The 27,171-nt window shown below is 37.4% G+C and overlaps 1 protein-coding gene across 1 annotated transcript in view; it reads right to left on the reverse strand.

Moving 5' to 3' along the window:
- Window positions 1-27,171, reverse strand: part of CCDC91 (coiled-coil domain containing 91) — a gene marked incomplete at both ends in the record, with an annotated part of 107,617 nt that overhangs the window by 71,372 nt on the left and 9,074 nt on the right. Inside the window, 2 exons of the mRNA XM_080358420.1 lie at window positions 3,229-3,306; window positions 26,731-26,835. Coding sequence (XP_080214546.1) covers window positions 3,229-3,306; window positions 26,731-26,835 — 183 coding nt within the window. The remainder of the gene's footprint in view (window positions 1-3,228; window positions 3,307-26,730; window positions 26,836-27,171) is intronic.

Raw genomic sequence — 27,171 nt, forward strand, 5'->3', positions numbered from 1 at the left:
TATATGTAGGACTCCTTATTTTGTTATCCGACTACTAATTGCCAACATGTTTGATAAATATAATAAATTCCTAAAGATATGAGTAGTCCCCAAAATGTAAAATATTACTTTATACCTACAAAAACACATTCCACAGAATCACAGAATGATAGAATGTTAGGGATTGGAAGGGACCTCAAAAGATCATCTCGTCCAATCTCTCTGTCAGAGCAGAAACACCCGGATGAGGTTACACAAGAATGTGTCCAGGCGGGTTTTGAATGTCTCCAGAGTAGGAGACTCCAATAACCCTAATCCATGTTAAAATATTAATCATGAATTAACATTTTAAAAAATTCATGAGATTATTTTCTCAAACAAAACTACAGAACAGTTTTTGCTTTCACTGAATTATCTGATGATTCACTGGTATTCATTTTTTTTATACATGGTAAATGGTTACTAAAAAGTTATTTAAGCTATAAGCAACCAACCAAAAAAAGCTTGATTGTTTTAAACCTAACAAACTTTATTTTTCCTGCTACTCTGAAAAATAACTCACTGCATGTTTGTAGACAAGGTTGGTTGCAGTATTTTACTCAGAGGCTGGCATACCTGATGTTATTTCTCCTCAGACTACTGTGATCTCATTGACCAAAATATGGCAATTAACCACATGAGGCAACAGGAAGACTTGTATGAAGTATATTCATGCCATAGTTCCATGGTATTAAATAATGCCTTTATATAACTTGAATATAAACAGTCTATGAGAAATGAGATGCTAAATATTAATATTGTTTAGAATCGGAGTGTTCAATTAAATCCCTAATATTTTGTGTCAAATCATAGAAACTGATAAACATAAATCTTCTTTTGTCAGATGACATTATCAGATCTTCCAATCTCCAGTTGACTGGTGAAATAGTTTTCAAAAATCAATATGGTACATGAGTATATTCCTTCCTCCAACTACACACGAAGAAATTATTCCTTAAAAGGGACAAATCATTCATTAAAATGTTGAAATATTTTATCTAGAAAAGATACAGAACTTACATTCAACTCTACAAAATTGTTGCATTGCACAATTTGTTTATATTTTCTGAAATAATAGGAGGAAACGTAAATACAGCAATTACCAATAGCTCACTGGATTTTAAGAAATATAAGTTCACATAGAAGAGGACAGACATATTATCCACATCTAGCACAGACCAGAAATGAAAAATGCTGTTACGCCACATGTTCAGTGGCCCATCCAAAGTGGGACTGTCTGAAGAAAACTCCCATGTGAGAACTTCTACTGCAAAGTGGTCTCCAAAGAAGTAAGGAAAAGAAAGACAAAAATTCTCCAGAAGTGAAATGAGAGAGGCATGGAGTAATCAGATATCATCAGCAGTCATGCTTAACTTTTCTCAGGAATGGAAACTTCTGAAACTGTTTTCTGGATAGGTTCCCTTTAGTTGGAATTAGTTTAAGTTGTATTGATGGAAACAGACATATTTCGACAGATAGTCCAATTTCAATATTAGCTAGAGCATTACTAACAGTTATTAGCAAAATTATTAATAGGCGTTCTTATTATGAGTTGTTGCAAACAGATGACTAGAATTACTTTATACTTTTCTGCAGTCTACGACATGGGCTGCTTGCAAGCAGAGGGTCCTAAAGGCATAATCAAAAAATCAGAGAATAGTTTGGGTTGGAAGGGACCTCAAAGGTCATCTAGTCCCACCTCCCTGCAATAAGCAAGGACATCTTCAATTAGATGAGGTTGCTCAGAGCCTCATTCAGCCTGGCCTTGAACACTGCCAGGGATTGGGCATCTACCACCTCTCTGGGCAACCTATGCCAGTGCTTCACCACCATCATTGTGAAAAATGTCTTCCTCCTGCTTAGCCTGAATCTCCTTCCTTTAGTTTAAACCCATTACCACTTGTCCTACAGCAACAGGCTCTGCTAAGAAGTCTGTCCCCATCTTTCTTATAGGCTCCTTTTAAGTACTGAAAGGCTGCAATGAGGTCTCCCTAGAGCATTCTCCTGGATGTCCCCTACAGAGTGATGCTCTCTTAGACTTGAAACTTTGCAGGCCTACCTTATATGTGAGGAACACGCCCCATAGAACCTAATTACAAAAAAAAAGAAAATAAAAAAACAAAAACCAAACCTTTGCATAACATTAACATCTCAAATTTTGCAGCAGACTTGGAATCTGGACAGATAGCTCTCCTAGAGCTGCAGATCCTGACATCATCAGGAAGAAACATACATTGCGAGTAAGTTTTGGGTATTCACTGAAAACAAACAAACCTGCCTACCCTCTCTAACAAAGGCCTCTTGACTGGTAGATCCTAGTCTCAAATTTTCAGCATATTATTCAAATCAGAAGACCCAACCCCAGTCCTGCCCTTTTTACCTTGACAGCTCCATTCAAAACCCAACTAATGCTGAGGAATTTTTATCACACTCCTTGAGGTAAATCGAACATATTTCTGCTTAAACCTAAACACATTTAATGAACAATGGACTGGACAGTCCTACCTCCATAAGCAGCCCCACAAGGAGTCTGCAAAGATGCAATATGAGACAATTCCTTATATACACTCGCACCAGCACCGATCTTATGAGCACTGGCATGGGGCACCTTAGCCCAATGTTCAGTTCATTCCCCAGCCTCAACTCTGTTTACCAAAAGTGGCCCCTGAGCACTCACATTCCAGGATGGATTGCTACAAGACAACACTGCAACATTTCTTACCTCATTACCAAGGCAAAACTCACTCTCTTACATGAAGTCCTTTTGTCTTTGGCATTGCTGCTTCCCGCAAATTTAAATCATTCTGAAGTTGGACTTACTAGCCTTGTCCCAGATCTTTCCTTGGTCATGAATTGCTGTTGCTGAGCAGTTAGAATTTGAATTTCCCCTTCACTAACTACATTGTCAGATTTGTGTTCCCAGCATTTCTGTTTTGTTGTGGTTTTAAGTTTCATTACTGAAAATGGTTAACCTACTTATCTGAAATTTCCCAAAATGCAGAGTGAGAAAAACATGTCATGCAGAATTTCAGGCCAAGCAGTCTAAATTAGAAGCAGCAGAAAAGACAGTCTTAAAGTGAAAGAGGTTGAGCAATCAGAACAAGCAGTACTAAAGACAGCTGCTTGTAGTACAAACTTATTATACTCTATTACAAGAATATTATTTATAGAAAATTTATAGAAATTACATTATCTTGGCAATTCGTTTACCTTGAATTCTTCAACAATAATGCTCAAGGCTTCATGTCCAGCTTTTCTCATGTCTTCTAATTCCTGTTTATGCTTTTCCTGTACAAAAGAGTGGAAAGATTATATATAACATTGGCACTTGACATAAAAAAAATAATTAGGAGAGTAAGGACAAATTATTTTCCTCATTTTTTATATCTTTCATGAAGAAAAGCACACGTCTTGGCCTTTTAAACACTATATATAAGCTAAATTGAAGTTGGTCCTAGTATTAAGCTTATTTTTCTTTATTTCTTAATTTTATTTCACTAGTCACCAGATAACGCTAAATGGTTCTTCAAATGTTTTTAAAATTTTCTTTGTTACCCTGATTTTTCTGGTTTCTCGGCATACCTGTGAATGGCAGGACGTCCAAATCACTCTCTTTGTAAATGTTATTCACTGCGTATATTAATAAAAATGTTGACATGGACTAGTATGAGATTCAGCTTCCTCAGAAGAGCAAATCCTTTTTTATCTTTTTTTATTCTTAAGGTTCCCAGGAAAGTGTTCTTGCAGAAGACATTTTGAATATGTTTTTCAAATAAAGCTCTACAGTTTACTTTTATTTTATTCACACTATTATTTAAAAATAACATTAATAAGAACATTCTAATATTTTTGCTTTTAGCTAAAAATGCTTGCCTGTTGTTTGCTCTCTGTGTCTGCAATGAGGACACCTCATTAGATTCCAATCAGCACTTCCTGCTTACCAATGAGCAGCACTACTGCTTCAAATCATCAACCAGCAAAAAGATGAAAACCTTTCCCTTCTCCCTCCTTTGCTTCAGAGATCTGTTCTTAAATCAGCTAGTACAGCAAGTCACAGGTGCTTTAAATCACCTTGGAAAACTGGTGCAGAAAGCAGACATTCAACACAAAACTTACCTTGTAGTGATTACAGGGCAAAACCAGACACAACTTACATTATATATTTATTGCTTTTAAGATAAAATTCAAATTGAAATTAAATAATAAAATTCCATGTTTACTAAGATCTTTATGTTTGAAACAAGTGAAACCTAGCGTCTAAGAAAGCAGGTTCAATTTCATTATAAAAGGACATATAACACCATTGTGCTGGGTTGGCTAAGATGGGGTAATTTCTACACTGCCAGGATGGCTGACCCAGAAACAAGTCCCCTCACAATCAGACTCTCTATCAAGTGACCTGGAAGAAGAATGATTCTGAGCAACAGGAAGCCTTTGAACAGATTAAGCCAGAGACAGTCCATGCCGTAGCTCTTGGGCCAGTCTGGGCAGGACAAGATGTTAAAAACTGTGCTCTACATCACAGCTGGGGAGAATGGCCCTACCTGGAGCCTTTGGCAGAAAACACCAGGGGAGACTCGAGGTTGACCCCTGGGATTTTGGAGTCGGGGATACAGAGGTCCCAAGGTCTGCTACACTCAAACTGAAAATGAGATATTGGCAGCATATTGAGGGGCTCAAGCTGCTTCTGAAGTGGTTGGTACTGAAGCACAGCTCCTCCTGGCACCTCGATTGCCACGGTTGGGCTGGATGTTCAAAGGGCAATTGATGCCATGTGGAGTAAGTGGGTTGTATTGATCACACGATGGGCTTAAATGGGGAACCTTGATCACCCAGGGATCTTAGAAGTGATCACAGACTGACCAGAGGGTAAAGATTTTGGAGTATTGCCAGAAAAGGAGGTGACACATGCTGAAGAGGTACCGCTGTATAATAAGTTACAAAAGAATGAGAAACGATACGTCCTGTTCACTGATGTGTCCTGTCAGACTTATTTTATTTCATTATATTTACTTGCCCTTAAGTTGATATATTTTTCTACTAACTTTTAAAGAGGCAGACTGTATTGAATTGTTGGGGGAAAGTGCATGCCACCCACAGAGGCTGCACAGATTCCCCGCTAACTTTCCACTCTGGCATTCCTGCACGTGTCACACATACTGTAACAGCAATAAATGAAAGCATGTACAGGAAAGGAAGAAAAGGTACTTGTCTCACTTCTCATCTGATTCAAAGCTACTGCAATTCCTGTCATTATCAAAATTGGATGCTTAGAAAAATTACTTTGTGTCAGTGCATCTAACATGTATCAAAACCAGCATCAAAAGAAGAGACTTGCCAATTAGGGACACCAAACACAGCCACTTGAAAAGGAAGTAAATATCTACATATCTTTTTATAATAATCAGCCCACAATGGTAAACACCATAATAATTTCACAATCTAAGTTCTACAGCAGGCATAACTTGGAGAAGCTTGGAGAAGAAGAGACTGAGGGGAGACCTCATGGCAGCTACAGCTTCCTCACAATGGGAGGAGAGGCAGGCACTGATCTCTCTGGTGACCAATGACAGAACCCAAGGGAATGTCAGGAAGCTGTGCCAGGGGAGGTTTAGGTTGGACATTAGGAAAAGGTTCTTCCCCCAGAGGGAGGTGGAGCACTGGAACAGGCTCCCCAGGGAGGTGTCACAGCCTCAAGCCTGACAGTGTTCAAGAAGAGACTGGACAACACCCTCAGACACATGGTGTGAACTGTGGGGTTGTCATGTGCAGGGACAGGAGTTGGACTCACTGATCCTTGTGGGTCCCTTCCAACTCAGGACATTCTATGATAACTAACACCTAAAAGCTCTAAAGTTTTTAAAGTAACTGAAGAAATTAATTTATATTAATATCACGCCTATTGAATTAATGACATTTTTTCTACGGGTATTTTTTCCCCACTGATTTTTATCTTGTGATCAAAGGAAAAAAAAAATTAATGTAATAATCCCTATTTTTATTACATTATAAATAATCACAATTTATAACATTAAAGAAGATCAGAGCAGTAATACACAGATAAAGCAAAATCCAGTACTGCAAAGAAACACTATGAGATCACATTTATATGTGGGAAAAATGATAGATGAAATAAAATCAATTTTAGGATAAGATCCCAAATTTTTGCCCACTTTTACAAATAACCAAATATGAGCCATAAAATAAAACCCTGTATTTTGGGGTCAACTGATTTTATGTGCTTTTTACATTTTACATCACTTATTCACAAACCCTGTTTTAAAAAGTCAGGAAAAACTTGCTAATAAAATGGTAAGTTAACAGAAAGCACTCACGTTTTAACTGTACAAATGTTTCAGTAACACCTGTTAGCAGTGTCATAGTATTATATGTAACGTGCGAGCCAGTTATCTGAGTTGATGCTGACTGCTGGTCTTCCGTAAGGCTATGGTATCTGCAGAATAGCTGCAAGTCCAAGCCAACATCTTAGAAAGTGATGTACTCTCCACTCCTAATTTCTGTAGTAATGCAAAATGGCAAACTGTAGTTCCCTGCAGGCAACTAAAGTAGAATACAAATTTCAACTCCACCTTACAGAGTCTTGCTGTACACAATTACATCATTAAGACTCTTCACATTGGATTAAATTCCTCCATTACATCAAGATTTTCCTCTCCACAAAAGTTATCAGTTTTTGTTCTTTCAAAGTATCACCTTAAAAGATAATAAATAACATCTAGTATCTTAATGAAGAAACTAGTAACTTTTCATTTGTAGATATAGATTTCCTCCAATTCACGGAAGTCTATACTTTTCTCTACAAAAAAAATAACATACTGAATACAACAGAACAGAAATACTGGAAAATTGGGTTAAACATGATGAGAATCGGTCCATAAAGGCTAATTAATATACACACTAGAGTGTGCTATTGTATATAAAATACAGATTGGTCACTATTACTATTAATGTGAAATAAGAATGTGAACTCTATAGAACTAAGACACGAGTCTATAGCAAAGCAAATATTTTTACTTTGGTCACATCACCAACATCCTAGTGAAAGGATCCAGCTGAGAACCTAATGATAAGACCAAACATTTTTATAGGAAGGAAAGAAAGATTTCAGATTTCCCTACACAACCAAAAGAACATACAAAGTGCACAATCTTAAGCTCACCACCAGAACCAAGGAGATACTATCATTTATTTTATATAAGTAAATATCATTATTACCTGAAATATACAACAACAGAAGACTTTGCAGTGAATAACAAAGTGAGGTAGTGAACAAACTTTCACAAGCAACTTCTGAATACAGTGAGCTGAGCCAGAGCTGAGGGAGTATGAATGGACCAGTCTGCTGGGAGACATTATGACTGATTAAATGTGAAAAACTATGTAAAGGAAATAGCATGGAAGAGTCTGTACATGCCCAAAACTGAAACATAACTGTAGTTCACATGACACATGTAACTAAATTCTTCAAGTACTTGCAGTGTGTAACGTGGATCTCTACCCTATCACATTTAAGACATCAATATTGTGTGAAGAACAACTACAGTTGTTCTCTACAGAGTTACAGCTCATTTGTTCTACAGGTTGTAAATACAGAGATTCTCCACCGAGGACATTAAACAAGAAAAACAAGAGCTAACTCACATTTAGAACAACCTGTTAATTAACAATAAGTGTTCTTAGTATTAATATACATTTTGCTAGCAAAACTGTACGATATGGTGAATAGCACAGTACATTTGGCTCACAAAGCTGCCTCTGACTGCCTTCAGGTTTCTAAAACATTATATAGATAGTTACTTCTTTGAGAGAGAGCTATAACTGTGCCAGGGCATCTTGTGCCACTGATGACTTCCTACTTCTGTATGAAATCTAAATGACATGATCTAATAGCCAGAGAAAGCAAAGAAGAAAGTGCAAACAGGAGAACAAACCCAGGGAAGCTGATGAAAGAGAATGCTTCCATTAAACACAGTAAGCATGAAAGGAATTATTATCTTCATTAGGACATTCTCATGTCTTTTATCTCAAGAGCATCAATCTTCAGAATAAATTAAATTCCACCACTGTTCATAAAGAACAAAGTATTAACTTGCAAAGGATTGCCGGCTGTCATCAATAGCCACTGATGCTGAAGTCAGTAATAATACCCAACACATTTCTATATACTATATATATTTTAAAATATATTAGTATTTATGTGTTACTCTACTACAGTATACTACATTATTATATAAAAATTGCATGAAAAAACTAAACAAGGAGAGTTCTCCTTCTCTCTCTAGATAGGAAACTGACCTGCAGACTGCAGAGGGACAAAAAATAGACTGCAGAAGATTGGATCAAGTCAATGACTATAGAGTCAAGTAAAACTGCCAGGAGGCCTGTGTGGGTGAACAAGGAGCCTGGCAAAACTGAAAAACAAACAGGAAGTACACACAGGTTGGAAGCAAGAACAGGTAGCCCAGGAAGAATGCAGAGACATCGTCTGAGCATGCAAGGATGAGGTTAGGAAAGCCAAAGCCCAGCTGGAATTGAATCTGGCAAGGGATGTCAAAACTAAGCTGGGCTTCTATAAGAAGACAAAAAGAAGGCTATGGAAAATGTAGGGCCCACTACTGAAGAAGATGGTGGACCTTGTCACATAGGACATATAAAAAGGCTGAGGTACTGAAAGCCTTTACTACCAAGACCAGCCTCCAGGAATCCCAGCGACCAGGGAAAAGTCTGGAGCAAGGATTAATTACCCTTAGCAGAAGGCGATCATGTCAGGAAATACTTTAGCAAACTAGAAATAATTAAGTCCATGAGGCCTGATGAGATGCATCCACAAATGCTGAGGGAGCTGGCTGATGTCATTGCAAGGCCCCCCTCAGTACTCTTAGACTAACCATGGCAATTGGGAGAAGTACCTGAGGACTGGAGACAAGAAAATTACACTCTTGTCTTCAAAAACAGCAGGAAGAAAGACCCAAGGAACTACAGGCTGGTTAGCTTCACCTCAGTATTTGGGAAGGTGATGGAGCAGCTAATCCTAGAAACTATCTTAGGGCACAGGAAGGACAAGAAAGTCATCAGCAGTCAGCATGGCTTCACTGAGAGGAGAGCAGGAACATTATCTACCAAAACTCCAGTAAGGTCTTTGACAATGTCTCACCTAAGAGCCTCATAGAGAAGCTGCTGAAGTGAGGGCTGGATAAGCAGAAAGTGAGGTGGACTGAAAACTGGCTGATCTGCGAGGTCCAGAGGGTGGCAATCAGTGGTATGGAGTCTATAGCTTGAGGTCAGAAACTAGTGGTGCACTCCAGAAGTAAATTCTGGGGCTGATCCTGTTTAATACCTTCATTAATGACCTGGATGATGAGGCAGTATGTAGCCCCAGCAAGTTTGCAAGTGTCACAAAACTGGGAGGAGTAGGTGGTATGTCAGACAGTTGAGCTGCCATCCACGAGAACTTATGAGGCTGGAGATATCGGCTGGCAGGAACCTCGTGAAATTCAATGAAGGGAAGTGCAAAGTCCTGTACCTGGGGAGGAACAACCCCATGCACCAGCATATGCTGGGGGATACCCAGCTGGAAACAGCTTCACAGAAAAGGACCTGACAGGTCCTAGTGGACAAGAAGTTGAACAAGAGCCAGCAATGTGCCTTCACCACAAAGGTGGCCAACCGTACCCTGGGCTACATGAGGCAAAGTACTACCCCCAGGTCAAGGGAGGTGATACTCCCCCTCTACTCAGCACTGGTGAGGCCACACTTGGAGTACTGTGTCAAGCTCTGGGCTCCCCAGTACAAAAACATACAGACATGCTGGAAACCAAACTGGAGTCCAACAAAGGGTCACAAAGATCATGATGGAACTGAAGAATCTTTCACACGAAGAGAGACTCAGAGAGTTGGCACTGTTTACTCTGGAGAATATAAGGCTCAGGGGGATCTTATCAATGTATATAAATCCCTAAAGGGAAGGTGCAAAGAGAATGGAGCCTGGTTCTCTTCAGTGGTGCAAATGACAAGAGGCAATGGACACAAACTGAAACACAGGAGGTTCCATCTGAATATAAGGAAACACTTTTTTATGGTGAGGGTGATCAAGCACTGGCACAGGTTGTCCAGAGGAGTAGTGGAGTCTCCCTTCTTGGAGATATTCAAAAGCCATTTGGACACAGTCCTGGGCAACTGGCTCTAGATAGCCCTGCTTGAGATAGGGGTTGGAGTAGATGCCTCCAGAGGTCCACTCCAACCTCTACCATTCTGTGAACCACAATCATATTTATCCAGTCCTAATCTTATATGTATTAATCATGAGGCTACTTGTTTTTCCTCAAAACTTTTCCACAGAAAGCACTACAAAGAACTTGCTGTTGTATTACAAAGCAAACAGTGGACTGTTGCATATTTATGGACCTATCACAGGTAAACTCTTCCAAAGGACTCATAGCCTACAGTTCACTACAGCATATATGTTTTTTCAATATTTAATCTGGGTACAACCTTTTATTTCTAGTTTCAAATATATGAAACTTCAAATTTCACAGTGAATAGTAATCAGAACCACCATTTATATTAACAAAACTATAATTGAACTAAATTGGTAACATTTGCCTCTGCAGCTTTGTTAACCTTTGAGAAGTCATCAACATATGTTTAGAAAAACAACTAATTGAAATAATGCATAATGAATTTTCATAGACTTGTAATAACACATAATGATGTTCATATACATTCCTAGAGGACAGCCTTAGTCTTTTCATATATGTTTAAGAAAACAAAGAAACTTGACACTCAGTCTAATAGCTTCAAAAGCATACAGGCAGAAATTCTACTTAGGCATGAATAAAAACTTTCTAAGATTTAATTCTAGAGGATACAAAGTAACAACTCATGGCACCATTGCATGTAAAGACTCTAAGATTAACATATCTTTGAAATTTTTCCAGTGTAATAAAAGAACAAATTGTTTGCTTCCTTCCTTGTTTTTGCAGTATAGAAAATAAGCTAAACTACAATGCAAACAATACTATTTACCACAATATCACCAGAAAAAGTTAGATCTTTATATTTGGATTTCCTTTTCATTTGCAGTATCTGAACTATTTTATTTGGCTGCCTCTTGTTACAAAGCTCAGGAAGAAAACAATGGTGATATACTTACCTCTTCTTCCAATCGTGCCTTCCTTCCTGATTTGTAAATACATTTTTGAACACTAAAAACATTCCAGATCAGACATACTATCTGAAAACCAGCTGATCAACACCTTATTTTCCCATGAAAGTACAAGCAAAGCAGCTCTAACACAAATGATTTTTTGTCTGTTTGTTCCCTGAACATAACACACGAAGGGTATGATGTTCAAGTTGAACAAAAATGACAGAACTTGCAGGACAACCAGAGAGACAAATAAGCATCTTTTCATCTAGGTGTTGTACAATAGAAAGATGACAAGAATTTAGATACCAGGACAGAATGAAAAACAGTTTGGGAAACTGAGCATCAAAACAAGGAGCTTGGAATAATACAAATGCCAAGAAAAAAAAGTACTGAAGAAGACAACAGCAAAGCCTTATCTAGACTTGCTCCACTGAAGATCTGCAAGACACACTTCTTCTGACCTTGTTGCTCAAGAGAAAAGATGTTTATAAAATAAAATCAAAGACTTCGCAGTTAGACCATATTGTTCAACCCATAATGCAAACTACATATGCAACTTACTCCAACATTTTCCTTGCATTCGGAGAACTACTATCAAATTGTAAACTTCTAGATTAAATCATCTGTTATTTGTTTTACCTACCTGACAAATTCATAAATAATCTAAGCATGTAGGGGGAAAACACAAACAAACAAAACACAAAAAAATGACAGTCAAAAGAGACACAAGACCCTCTCCAAAGACAAGAAAAAAGTAAATTAAGAAAGCAGAACTAACTTCTCCCTCATTTTAAGATACAATAGTATTACTATGGTTTCTGAAGGAAAAGGTTTGTTGCCTAACCTCAGAAAAATTCCAGCTAGAAGGAAGCATCTTCCACAGTCCAGAAAAAGGTACTCAAACTGCAGATGCACATACTTTATAACAAATCATTCTCACTTCTTGTTGTGTAGCTTAGGGAACTACCTATGCAATCGCACATTCTGAACGACTATGTTTTGCTTACTGTAAAACCTCACATAGGATAATAGATATGTTGCATAGTGTGAGCTCCTGTTCTAACAAGGCAGATATCTTTAAAAACACCAAAAATATTATATTCCATACAAGAGTGATTTAAGTTTACAGTAACTGATATTCTGTGTAACATTTAAAATACTGCATTAATCAGATTTTTGGTTCAGGCATTCCTGGCCCTGCCCTTAACTGCTAATGTCTTTTTGCTGGCAATGAGGTAGGCCAGATTAGAGTAAAATATTCCAAATAATTCAGCCTGGGGAGTATCCTCTGGATTTGCATTATGACTTTAGTGACTGGGAGTGGGCTGTTTATTTTTCTCAGTTTATGACCAGAGTATTAAATCACAAAATCACACAATCATTAAGGTTGGAAGGGATCTCTGGAGGTCATGTAGTTGAACCGCCTCCTGAAAGCAAGACCAACACGGAATTCAGACCAGATTGTTCAGATTCTTGTCCAGACAGACACAGAAATCCTCCAAGGATCAAGATTTCACAACCTCACTGGATAAACACCCCAATGCTTATCTTCATCATAAAAGTATTTTCTTTTCCTTACACCAAGCTGCAACTTCCAGCGCTTCAATGTATGACTACTTCTACTTGTCCTCCTGCTATAGATCTCTGCAGAGCCTGCCCAGCTTCATTTTTCTGACAACCTTTTATGCACTGGACATCTGCTATCAGGTTCCCCCTAAGCTTCCTCTTCTCCAGGTTGAGGTCAAGATATACAGTGTCAACTGCATTCCTCTCATCCACAGTCTAGGTGTTTCATCACAGAAGGCAATCAGGTTGTTCAGGAATAATTTATCTTTTGGTAAATCCATGCTGGCTATTCCCAATCACCTTTTTCATGGGCCAAGAAATGGCTGCCAAGAGCACTTGCACCATGATTTTCCCAAGGATCAAAAGGCTGGCAAGTCTGGATCCATACATCATCTTTCTTGTCTTTTTCCAATAATCAGACACTTTCCTCAGTCTCTGAGTTGATGCAGAATTCTCTCACAGTGACAGCCAGCTCACTCACCACCTAACCAAACCAGTCTGCTCTTCTGATTTCTGTGGTCTGAAGCTGCCAACCTCACCTCTTCTTCCTCTCTGCCTTCCTAATGACCATCCATACTAGAGATCTGGCTACACAGACTACCCAAACACATCATAGTTATTTCAACAATGTCGTAGGTCAGTCTCTGCACGTGGAGCTCTAGCTCCTCCTGCTTTCTTCCCAGTTTGTATGTATTTGCTTACGCACATTTGACATGGGCCCCTGAAAAATCTATTCAATTTTTGTGTTGCTGGATGAGTGGAAGTCTGGTTTTGGTTACTTGTTTTACCACCTCCCACCTTTGAGGTGACTAAAATCACACTTCCTCAAAATAAATAAATGTTAAACTCATATATGAAAGATGAAATCTAGTCTTGCTTCCTTTCCTTTGCTAGCAACACATAAGATGGGCAAAAAGAGATGACAGTACTTAGTTCCTAACTCTGTGTTTAAGAACTTTGGCTTGATTAGCAAAGTTGATGACAAAGTCTAGCTGTCTGTCATCAATGAAGTTCAAGTTGTACAGTGTTTGTAAAAAACACACACCACCAAAACACTCACAAAAAAGCTCTCATACTTTAGAACCTAGATACAGGCCTACACACATAACGAGCATTCCCATGTGAAAACTATAACATGCATGTACTTATTTACCTAAGGTACTTGCTGTGAAACACTGATGTCATTGAACTAAAAGCAAAACTACTTACTCGAGAAGATAAAAGTTACCATTTCTGAGGGTGAGGTGGGTATAAAATCTAAATGTATCAAAATGATGATACATTTAATCTATTCTCTTCCTCTAAGCAGACTCTCAAATCACAAAAACCTAACTTTTTTTAAATTTTTTTTATTTAAGCCAGAACCAATCAGATGTAACATTCTGAAAAACACAGCAGTGACTGATACCTCATTAAGTCATAGGTAACTAAAAGCTATTATAATGTTGGGTGTTAACTGGGTTTCTTTTGTTTGCTTTTGTTCAGGTTTTTGTTTGGTTGTTTCTTTTTTGTTTTTGTTGTTGGGAGGCAGCTGGGGGTTTTTGTGGTTTTGGTGTGGTTTTGTTTGGTTGGTTTGGTTTTAGTGTGTGTGGGTTGTTTTTGTTTTTTTGTAATTTAATTGCAAATTGAAAAACACATAGATCTGCTAGATTTTAAAAACTACAGATCATTAAGTTATGTCATGCAATCCATTTCTTAAAAATGTTACTATTGTAGAAGTTGACCACAAAATGCAAATAGATACATAGAGATGAATATTGGAAATTCTAAATATATAGGGAAAACAACAAAAATAGACATATATCCCTGCTTTTCAAAAGATACTGTAAGAGGAATACAACTCAAGAATGTTGACAGGGACGTCGCTTATTAATAGTATACACTCCATTTATTTCTCAATCTTGATTATATCAACACTTAAAAAAAAAGAAATTGTGAGAAAGATTCCTTGAAAAACAATACCATTTCTTTTGTTAACAGGAATCAGTCTTTTTGAAAGCAAAATAATAGAGTATTAATTGAAGGATGAAACATGAATTTAGGGAAAATGTTAAACAAGAAAAAAAATTAAGTCAAATCTGGCCTTCAGCTGAAGCTTTTATTTACTTCAGTTGAATCTGTATATGGATATGCAAAGAATTTCCCCCTACAGAAAGCCTTCAACAAGGAAAGAACTGGGAAAAACAAATAAACAAAACTAACTGCCTAGCAACTTCTCTCCTGCCCAAACAAAGAGCAGAGATAAAGTAACCTGAACAGAATCAACATGCATTTATTGTTTTGTCTTCTTAGAGTCTTTCATTTTTCCATTGTCTTCATTTGAGAACCACACTCCCATCCAAGACTTGCATGTGCACACCTTTGAAGCAGTGATTGACTTTTCCCTTACTGTATCCAACAGTCATTCACCCTCTAAATGTTTTTTTGCCATTATATTGTTTTTAAAATACACTCTACCCCCCTTTTCCCTCCAACAATGGTAAAACCTTCATTTTCATCTTTGAATTTTTTTAGTTGGACAACAGTAACTCCACAGCTCACTTCTTTAATCTATTCAATATGTTACAGTTAAAAACAAAACAAACCAAAAAAATCACCACCCCAAAGCAAAACAATAACAGCAAGAACCCTCCTATTGCTGAAGAAGTGAGAGGGAGAAGCAAAATGACTCTCATTTGGACATAAATATCACTTCTTCTAAGTCTACAAACTCAGACTATACATATGCTGCCCCTCTCGAGAGTCCCACGGTTCCTTTGTACAAGCCTTTGTACACAGGGACGCAGAAACCAGCCCACGCTTACCTTGTTGTAAAAGACAAATCAAAATCTAAACAGATTTTAAAAAGCTGTAGCATTAAGACTGAATTTGACGGAATGCTTTAGCTGTAATTAACTTTGTTTGAAACTTCTTGATATTTCACACTACATCAGGCCTCCCACGAGTTGGCTAATCCAGATAAGAAAAACCACAATCAAGACACATTCTTGTTCTGATCAGCTCCCCTCTTCAGAGAGGCACAAACATTGCTTAAGGTAAGGCTCTTGGCTAAAGGCCTTTTTAAAAGTGAAAGGAAATCCTACTGAAATATAGCCTTCCTCAACTGGATGCATGCAGATTTATTAAGCATATGTAAAGGTATTTAAAGACTGGAGGCCATATTTATAAAGTAGTGCAGCAGAGATTAAAAATACAAAATATAAAAAAAATAATAAAAAATTGTTTCTTCCTTAAAAAAATACTGTTGGGTGTCTATTGTGCAAGGGAAGATTCATCAGCTATGGCAGAGATTGATATCTGACAAGGTAAGTTAATTGGTAGTGACAGAATAGGAATGTGTTGAAAGTTTATGAAATACTGTCATAGGAATTGCAACGCCTCAAAGAGCTGCTATTTTTATTTAATAAACATTCAGTTCTCAAAAGTATGTGCAAGCAAAGACAGACAACTTGGATATAAGAAGGGGGGAAAGTTCCTCTAGACCAAGGGTGTCAAACTCATTTTCACCAGGGGCCACATCAGCCTCGTGCCTGCCTTCAAAGGGCCGAATGTAATTTTAGGACTGTACAAATGTGACTACTCCTACATTTATACAGTCCTAAAATTACATTCGGCCCTTTGAAGGCAGCTGCGAGGCTGATGTGGCCACCGGTGAAATTGAGTTTGACACCCCTGCACTAGACCTTATCCATCAAGAACTATCTCAATAAAGTATTATGCAAAATATGAGATCTCTTCAGACTCTCCTGCAGTCTTCATTACAGGAGAGCTACAAAATCCTCCTTCTCCTTGCACGCAAGATGTCCACTGCATTTTTGGCCGAATATCATAAAACCCTGAACAATTTTCCTCAGTTAACACTGCCACCATATTTTTAGCAAATAACAACAGTATAAGGTATCTAAGATATCTAAGACCTGCTTAACGTAGCTTAAAACAATAACACTGAACGTGGCAAGGTGATACATGGCTAAAATGAATCTTCATAAGCAATGGGTCCAAGTCCCATTCACTGAAGCAACTTCGCAGCACGCCAGCTGCCTGCAGCTGCTTTCTGGCTGGTAACCAGGGGCTTCTGTGCAGGTATTGGAATTCCCAGGTGGCAGAGACATGATCACACTCCATAGGAAATCCAGGCATTATTCTCTTCTGGTGACCAAATTTATTTTGTCACTACTTACAAGGGGGAAGTTCCCGGATGAATGCAAATGATAATATTGGAAAAATACCAGATAAACACTGGAAAACTCAGAAGGAAGGAAGGAGAGCGGAACCTCCCTATAAGAAGCTAATTTCATGATAATCTATTACAGTTTTTCTTGTGTTCAAGCCTAAATGTTAGCACAACTCATTATTAAAAACCTCACTGAAAATTGCAACTGCTACATAAAAATAGAAAGCATGAGATTTAATATTCCTTAATGGAAACAAGCATCAAGTGTCTTCTTATTTTAAAATGTAATTATAAAAATTACACTGTCACAGAACTGTAATAATAATATCTTCTTATGAGTTTTAAATAGTAGTTATTAAATAGTACAAAGAGTTGTTTCTGATTTTTGTTTTCTTGGGGTGTGTTTAATTTATTAAAAAAAAAAAAATTGTAAAACATTGCCACAAAAGCAGGCAAACTGAAACACTGCCTGAAATTATGGTTTATAGTTCATGAAGATGGAAATGGGCATCTCCTTTTCTTATTTACCACTAACGAGAAGGCTCTTCAATCAAAAATACTACTGTTATATAGCTTGCATATAAAGGATGTCCAGAATATTTTTCATTCCTTCTTGCTTATGAGCTCAAACTATGTTCTTCCTTCTTAGCTTCCCTGAAGTTACCTAGACTTATTCCAAACTTCTACCTAGCAGATGAATGGAAATTTGCTTTTCAATGACACACTTGCTTCTTTCTATATACTTGTCTCAAAATTCAGACTGTACCCTCAGCCTTTTGAAAACTTAGCAAAGGAAATTGGATTGTTCCCTCTGTATAAACAGGAACTACCTTAAGAGAAGAATTACTAGTTGAAATTATTCTTAACACATAGAACATATTACAGTACACAAAGAAATTCAAAATTTCTCTCAGTCCTATATCACAGTATCTTGGCTTATTGTTTTAAGCATTAATGAGACTTGAATTTTTATATTATAAATTAAATTTCATTATGGTATTTATTTCTGGAAATTAACATTAATTACCTTAAACAATCATTTGCTTGAGAATCCTTAAATTTGTATACCTAAACCCTAAATATTGTCTGTCTAGCAATACATTTAAGTGATAGGTTTATTTTTAAGGAATTGCATGGGATTTGGAAAGTCTGTTTTATCTCAACATCCTTCACATTTAAGAACAGATGTTCTAGTTTTCATTACTATCAGTTATTTTTAAATGATAAACCTTTAGCCAAGAAAAAGCTTTCAAATTACGAACAAGTTCCAATGCCACATGTGTAATATATATAAATAAAATTTAATATGAATTGAAGAAGTAAATGTAAAGGTCTTTAACTAATAGGTTAGTCAGGAAATACAATTTTCACCAATGTAGTAAACTGTATTTTGCAGCCATTCCTAGTTAAATATGAACCAAATATCAGGTTGGTGCAAATGGAACTGCAGTTTTCACATGGTTGAAATTTTCTGTTTTATATTGGAATACGTTCTTTAAAAAAGTGCTTACATTATACATCATTTTAATCCTCCTACAACCATGCGAGAAGTTGCCAAAGAACTCAGGATTGACTAATCTACAGTCATTCGGCATTTGAAGCAAACTGGAAAGGTGAAAAAGCTCATTTAGTGGGTGCCTCATGAACTGACAGAAAATAAAATCATCGTTTTGAAGTGTCATGTTCTCTTCTTCTACGCAACAACAAATCATTTCTCAATCGGATTGTGACATGTGACAAAAAGTGTATTGTATGCGACAATAAGCTCAGTGGTTGGGCCGAAAAGAACCTCCAAAGCACTTCCCAAAGCCAAACTTGCACCACAAAAAGGTCACAGTCACTGTCTGGTGATCTGTTGCTGCTCTGATTCACTACAGTGTTCTGAATACCAGCAGAACTGTTACATCTGAAAAGTGCGTCCAGCAAATCAATGAGATGCACCAAAAACTGCAACGCCTGCAGCCAGCATTGGTCAACAGAAAGGGTCCAATTCTTCTCCACGTTATTGCCCAACCACACATCGCACAAACAACGCTTCAAATGTTGAACCAATTGGTCTATGAAATTTTGCCTCATCTGCCATATTCCCCTGACCTCTCGCCAACTGACTGCCACTTCTTCAAGCATCTTGACAGCTTTTTGCAGGGAAAACACTTTCACAAACAGTAGGATGCAGAAAATACTTTCTAAGAGTTTGACAAATTCCAAAGCACGGTTTTTCATGCTACAGGAATAAACAAACTTATTTCTCATTGGCAAAAATGTGTTGATGTTACTGGTTCCTATTTTGATTAAAAATGATGTGTTTGAGCCTACTTAGAATTATCTAAAATTCACGGCCCAAAACCACAATTGCTTTTGCACCAACCTAATAAAATGATTTAGCATTTAAAAGGCAATGAAAAGGCAATCTGTCCAAATTTTTCCAAAAATGTCACCCTAATATTTGCTATGCATTTTATTTCTCCCAAGTATATAAGCATGAAATTTAAAAAATGCTGTTAAAAGTATTAACTAATGTTCACTAATATTGGCCAAGATTTAGTATTTCAGTAATGGTCAAGTACTCACAATAATTACACTGTATCAGATGCTTTGCACTGAATACAAACAGCATTCAAGTGGATACAGAGGCATGGAGTTGCTTTGGTACTACTCCTCACATTTTTTAAGAAAGTGCACGGCAAGTGACAGATAATAGACCTAGAAACATTGCCTTAACAGTACAATTATCCAAGTTCTAGTTGACATGAGTTTCTTATTTTTGAGTACATTTTGCACATTTCCACTATACCTCCAATAATCCAACAAGATACTATTTCTACAAAAGCTAGATCCAGTGAAAACCTTGATGAGACAAGCTTGGCGGTAAAGAGCTCCAGTTTATCAGTATTAAATATATTTGGACATTTCACAACTGTCTCAATCAGAATTTCCATGTTAAATAGAAAAAGAGAAAAAGAGGAATCATCCTGAACACACTCGCTGTGAATGCACAAATGGAGAAGTGCAGTAGCTGTGACAGCCTTGTAATACACTGAATATAGATTAGTCAATATAAAGAAATAAATCTAGGATACACTGGCATAAGACAGGTCAGGCCAGTTGGAAAACAGTCAGGACAGGAATTTCAGTTCCAAAAAAATGTTTTTACTTGCACATACTTACACACTAGAAAAATGAAAATTGTCTAAGCACAATTTCTTGCATACCTTTAAAATTAGACATCCAAAAGAGGCACATAATTTGTGACACTAACTGAATACTACAGTACACAGCAAATTAGGCATTCAAAGTTGTTAAGTAACAACACAATAGTGTTACAGACACATATTTAAGCAGAGCATAATTTTGGAACAAAATTAGCATGCTTAGTCTTACATGCACTCTTCTAATTAACTGTTTTGAAACAAGACAATAAAATAATTCATAGAGGCAAGGGAGCAGAATCTTTTCCTAAAAGAAAGAAGTTATTTTTCCTCATAGTGTGGAAAAATAATTTAGAGAAAAGAAGACACCAAAACTGGGGAAAGAAAACAGGCCGAAAGATAAACAGCTCTGAAATTATTAATAAAATAGAGACTTTGAATAAAAATGAGTGTCTGAAAGAAGAGTACATACAGTAATATTGAAAAAAAAAAAAATCTAAAAGGTGAAGAAATAAACGCGAGGTATCTGGCACACAGTTGAAAAAGAGGTGGGCAAGGGATTGTTGCCATATCCATAAATACCTTAAACACTTCAGCAAAAAGATGCATTGCTATCTGTGAAAGTGCCTTTTCTGAAATCCCCCATTTTCAGTGTTCCATAATTTTAAACCCCACTGTGACCTGTGAAGTTTCCTGGAATCTCTTTTATAAATTTAGTTGCAGGTACGGTAGATTACTTTTTTCACACCTATTTTTCATTATTAGCATTCTGTCTCCTCTATGTCTGCACCTAAAACCAACCTAAATATTTTCTTAGAAGATGGTATTTAACAGGATGTAAGTCATATATTAGTTTTGTACAAAAACATACATTTTCTAGTATTCCAGTCACAAAAAGCACCAAGACTTGTTTCCAATCTACTGCAGAACACATTTTCCAGAATCATAAATGTATTCTTCTGGAAGGAAAGAATGGGAAGGAGAACACAGGGTGTTGCCTTTTATGCAAGAGAGGATATGGAATGCATGGAGCTCTGTTTTGGGGTAGGTGATCAGTCAAGAACTTACTGGTCGGGAGTAGCAGGCAGATGAGCACAGCAGAGATTGCTGCATCTGCCTGCTAGAGACCAGATGGTCTACAGGAAGATGATGTAGATGAGGCCTTCTTCAAACAAGAGGAAGAAGCCCCACGTTCACAAGTCCTGGTCCTCGTGAGGGATGTTATCCACCCCAGTATCTGCTGAAGGGACAACGCAGCAGGGCATAAGCAATCCAGAAGACTCCTGGAGCACAATGATAACAACTTCGTAACACAGGTGACTGAGGAGCAATCCCTGAGGCACTCTGCTAGACCTGATACTTAAAATCACAGGACTGTTTGGAGACGTGAAGATCAGCAGCAGCCTTCCTTTGCTGCAGTGACCATGAGATGATGGAGTTCAGGGGAGGGGAAGGAGCAGGGGAAAAAGCAGGATCATGACACTGGACTTCAGGAGAGAAGACTCTGGTCTCTGTGTGGGTCTGCCTGGAAGAATTCCATGAGACACAACCCTAGAAAGAGGGTTCCAAGAGAGCTGGTTGCTATTTAAGGATTACCTCCTCCGAGCTCACGGATGGTCCATTGTGATAAGCAGAAAATCAAGCAAAGGCGGCAGGACAGCAGGAGGCCCGTATGGTTTAACTAATCCTCACTAAACTCTGGCATAAAATGGAACTGTAGAGGAGGTGGAAGCAGGAGCAGCTAACCCAGGAGGAACACAGAGCTGCTTTCCAAACATACACTACATTTACTAGAGTATTAACACACAGGGAATACTTCCTCTAGAGAAAGTTATACCTTCCAATACAGGATACAAAATGTATTCAGCATATGGCCAACTAGCATTAGGAAACATGACCATTTCAACCTGTCACTTCAACTGCAAGTGCTTCCAAGAGCTTGTTTTGTTAGACATCCAACTGCAAGATTGCTTCTTGAAATTACTTTAGGAAATTAATGTTCATACAAGGCCGGGATTGCTTATGTACATTAAAAGCATAATACAGGGGTCTTCCAGAATGGGTAGGTTTCTGTCTGTGATCGTCTGTGCTCATTCCAAACACACAAACTTTGACACCTTCCTGTTGCCGACATGAACAGGCCTATTATACAAGATAAGCATTTCAGATTTCTCTCATGTCCTCAGGATTCAGCCACTGAGAATCTTCACATTATGGACAGCTAATCCATCACATACTATAGGTCTAGTGCTGGCTAGAAATTGACAGCAGTCTTATATCAACAACAAAACAAAGGCTAGGGAACTTAGAGAGCCCAGTTGGTTCTTCTGTCAAACACTGGGAAGTATTCATACTAGAGGCAAAATCATACTCCCCACCTGCTAAATAAAAGAAGCACATTAAAGTCATTTTTTTCAAAAAAAAAAAAAATTACAAGACATTTGCTAAAAAAAAAAAAAAAAAAAAGGCTGAACAGAAACGAAGGGTTCCAAAAGAACACATTTTTGGTGCTTTCAAAACAAGGATGGATTTCCTAAGTGAGAAGAACAGATGTCAATTGCAAAACGAACAAAACCAGCTTATTTCAAAAAGAATTATGACACTACATCAACTACATTGTTCTTTGAAAAAACAGCCCACTTAACTTCCAGAAGGGGATGATGATGGGAAAAAATGTGTATAACCACAACTAAAGTTTTCCAGCAGCAGTGCAGTATTACTTTAAGTACAACTGTGTGGTAAATAAAGAAATAGCAGAGGAAAAGTATGATCCCATTCTTAGTGAATCATCAAAAAATAGTTGTCTGTAGATAGACTGAACATCAGAAGTCTTATCAGCTAAATTATCTGTCCAAAGACTTAAATTCCTACTGAGAGTGCAAGAACTCAGGCACTATTTTCCCTTCTCAAATTCAATGTTTCCTCTCTGATTTGGAAATAAGAGACCATCACCTACTAAATAGAAGTAGTAATTTTGCTAGTATAAGTTGGGGAATGACCTATTAGAGAGCAGTGTAGGGGAAAGGGACCTGGTGGTCCTGGTGGGACAGCAGGATGACCATGAGCCAGCACTGTGCTCTTGTGGCCAGGAAGGCCAATGGCATCCTGGGGTGTATTAGAAGGGGGGTGGTTAGTAGGTCGAGAGAGGTTCTCCTTCCCCTCTACTCTGCCCTGGTGAGACCCCATCTGGAATATTGTGTCCAGTTTTGGGCGTCTCGGTTCAAGAAGGACAGGGAACTGCTGGAGAGAGTCCAGTGCAGGGCAACAAAGATGATCAAGGGAGTGGAGCATCTCCCTTATGAGGAAAGGCTGAGGGAGCTGGGTCTCTTTAGCTTGAAGGAGACTGAGGGGTGACCTCATTAATGTTTACAAGTATATAAAGGGTGAGTGTCACGAGGATGGAGCCAGGCTCTTCTCGGTGAAAACCAACAGTAGGACAAGGAGTAATGGGTTCAAACTGGAACACAAGAGATTCTATTTAAATTTGAGAAGAAACTTCTTCTCAGTGAGGGTGCCAGAGCACTGGAACAGGCTGCCCATTGGGGTTGTGGAGTCTCCTACTCTGGAGACATTCAAAACCCACCTGGACACATTCCTGTGTAGACTCATCTAGGTGTTCCTGCTCTGGCAGGGGTATTGGACTGGATGATCTTTCGAGGTCTCTTCCAATCCCTAACATTCTGTGATTCTGTGTGCTATTGATGGTTTTTCACTATATTACAAATCGGGGTTTGGTAGTTTTAAAATGTGGTATTTATTCATTTCTACACAATATTGCAGTAGGGCTGCAGCAAAATTTTAGATTTATAGGTTTAAAATGACAAATTATTCTACATTATGGTCAAAAACATGTATTGCCAAATAGCACTAAATGTCTTGAAAAGAGGTGGCACCTCCCATTTAGAGAAGAGCTGAGGTGTTAAAAGTTGAGATGAATATATTAGAATATACGATCAAAAAAAGGGGAAAAAATAAGACTGATATAACAAAAAACACAGAGAGACATACTTTTATTCTTGTTTCTTTCCTGTCTAAATGAGCAAGTAATTATAAGGCTAACATTATATTTATGTAACTTTATGGTTGCAACACTGCACACAAGTCAAGAAAACTAAACACTTGCCACAGCAATTTAAATTCAGCTATATTTTGTATGCAAAGAAGTTTGAATTACAACATGTTATTCTGCCTCTTAAATACCAAAGTGAGAATGTGAGAATCATAACTCTAATTTTACCAGCCTGTATGAATTCAAGATCTCAAAGAGAACATTGCATTAAATATCCAAACAACTCTATAATATCAGTCAACACCAATTTGTTTATTCTGTTATGAACCCACTGCTGCCCCTTTACTGTCTCTGGCTGTTGTAGTAACATAGGGAAGCAACAATAAGAATGTGAAAATACTACAGGCTCTGTTCAATCTTGATCTTTTAAAGCGAATTATATTTAGACGCAACACAGAAATTTTTACTTTTCTCTTTTATGCAAGCATAAATGTGGCAACACTCCATTGTCATCCATTGCTTAAATGCTAACACTCTATCAAGGACATGGAATTCTGTCCCCCTGATTAGGAACAGTAATTATCCCTCCCCTTCAATTTGTTCATTCAAATTAAATATATGGCTTTTTTCATACCTGCAATGGAGAAAGTTTGTGACTGGTCCAGAAAACAATTCACTCCATCAGCATGCTAACCCAACTCAGAGAAAACATGTGCAATATGCTTTATGTTCCTATCTCGCCTTTCAAAATATTTAACATGAAAAAAACCTGAAAGTATATTTTATCGAAACAATTTTGTGACAACAAAACCATGGTAACATAACTGTCACCTTTGACTGAGGCAGAAATGAACAGGAAAAGATGAAAGAAATTACTGGCTTAATTGACAAAGATCAATGAAATCTTCTCTCAGAATTAAGCATAATAACTTCACAAAAAAAATCTAATCTAAATATCACCCTATTAATGATTTGACTGACTGTCTCTATTACTTCCAAAGCAGCTTTCGAGAATTACCTATGTCACAAGTGCCAAAAGTCAGTTAGTTAGTTAGTAAATATAAATGTGTACGAAATAATCCATGTTCATGTAAAAGGCAGTTAGAACCATCTCATGAGGCATTTGTTTTACATATTATACTCAAATATTAACTTAGAAATTTCATTTAAGAGAAATGAAGGCAAAGCACATCTACAGCTTCGGATGCCAAAATCAGTTCAGTTGGAAGTCTTGTCCTGAGAGTTCCCAAAGCTGTATCAGAGTCACAATTACAGTCAGCTTTTAAGCTTTTTGAGTCAACAGCACTAATAACCAGCTGTTTCTACTGGAAAAAGAAATGCTAGCGAGACAGACATCTGTACTGCATAGCTGCCAGATTGACTCACTGTGTGGCCACAGGTGTTGACCCTAGTGCAGCAGGAGCCAAAGGAGAAAGACAAAAGGAATTGGCATTAAAAGCTGTTCTAACAGAAGGCATCCAATATTCAAGTTTCATGAAAGTCATTTTAACTGTCAACTCTTAAAAGCATGACTCAGTTTCTTCTCTGATTTGATTCTGGCTACATCCAGAAGACAACAAGAGGAAGGATGTGAGCTTTTCTACAAAGTAAGTTAAACATTGTGATGCTTTCATTGCCATTGTTGAAAACCATAGTACCTGACTCAAAGAGGCGTGATACAGACAGACTGATATTTGCAAACCACAGTAACATAACATTTTCACTACTGTAACACTTCTGCTTGAAGAGCATCCTGAAAGTGTTAAAAAAAAACCCAAAAACACTTATTCTGTTGTCAAGAGTTTATGATGCTCCATAAATTGGAAGTTTTTTAAGAAAAACTTATTTTTATAACATAGCTATGCAAATATTTCTTTCATTGAGTAGAATGTTACACAAACAAACTAAAAAAAAATATTAGTTTATTATATTACCATAAGTTCTAGGAAGAAAAATTCCATAAAAATTATTACAGCAACCATGAAATACGAGCAGGGAACAATGCTGTAGCTACTTAAAAACCATCTAGTGCAGAAAAAAAAACCCCAAAACCTAAGTGAAGCTGAATTACCAACAATTACCAAAATTTTGAAATATTTTAAGTCTATAATATATAGCTTGTCCTGTTACAACACTGGAAGAAGACTGAAAACTTCAATGAAAAATGTCTTCTGTGTGACACTTCACATATGTATTTAATGAACAGTGTTGATTTTTGCAATGGATGCAATATTAATTCCATTGCACTTCATAGGTTTTCACTACACAATACAAACTATTGCATATTCAAGTCAGATAATACTTTACAAATAATTGGCCAAAGCTACTGTAGAAAACGCTAAGTCATACTGTTAAACACAGATCTACCGTGCAGTGTTCTTTCTTTTCATCTGTTCTATGAAACAGATCATAACAAGGATGAGTGATCCAAGTTACAATAATGTATTTATGCAAGTGGGCTATTAAGCCTATATTCCCACTAATATCAAAAGTCAGGCTCTGATCTAAAGACCTTAGAAATTTTTTAAATTCAAAAGGCTTTGAAGTAGGCCTGTTGATACTTAACAGAATATTTGTTGGACAGAAATATACTTTATAGAAAACTCTCCTGAAAAAAATTAAGATCCTACAAGAAAGAAATTACCTGGAGCATCTTGTAATGATCTTGATGTGAAATTACTTCTTCTTTTTTTTCCTTCAATAAATCAATTTCCAGAATACTATGTTTTTCCAGTAAATGTTCCAATTCCTATAAAGTTTACAAAATAAAATACGTGAATTTACAAACATATACAACCTGTGAAAATACAGATTCAGGTAGTCATTCCAACTATTTCTGAAAGCTACATTTGCTATCGTAATATACACAGAGATAAAAGGTTGTATAAGAAAACTCTGATTGCAGTCTTTAAACTGAGACAATATTTTCAAGAAGTATAAAGTATTTAAAATGAAAGGCATGCCCTGGCAGGCATGTCCTATGAGGTGTGGCCAAGTACTCTGGGTCTGTCTAGTTTGGAAAAAAGGAGGCTGAGGGGCGACCTCATGGCTCTCTACAGCTTCCTGAGGAGGGGACGTGGAGAGG

This window comes from Nesoenas mayeri (assembly GCF_963082525.1).
Source record: "Nesoenas mayeri genome assembly, chromosome: 1".
In the NCBI taxonomy this organism is placed as follows: Eukaryota; Metazoa; Chordata; class Aves; order Columbiformes; family Columbidae; genus Nesoenas; species Nesoenas mayeri.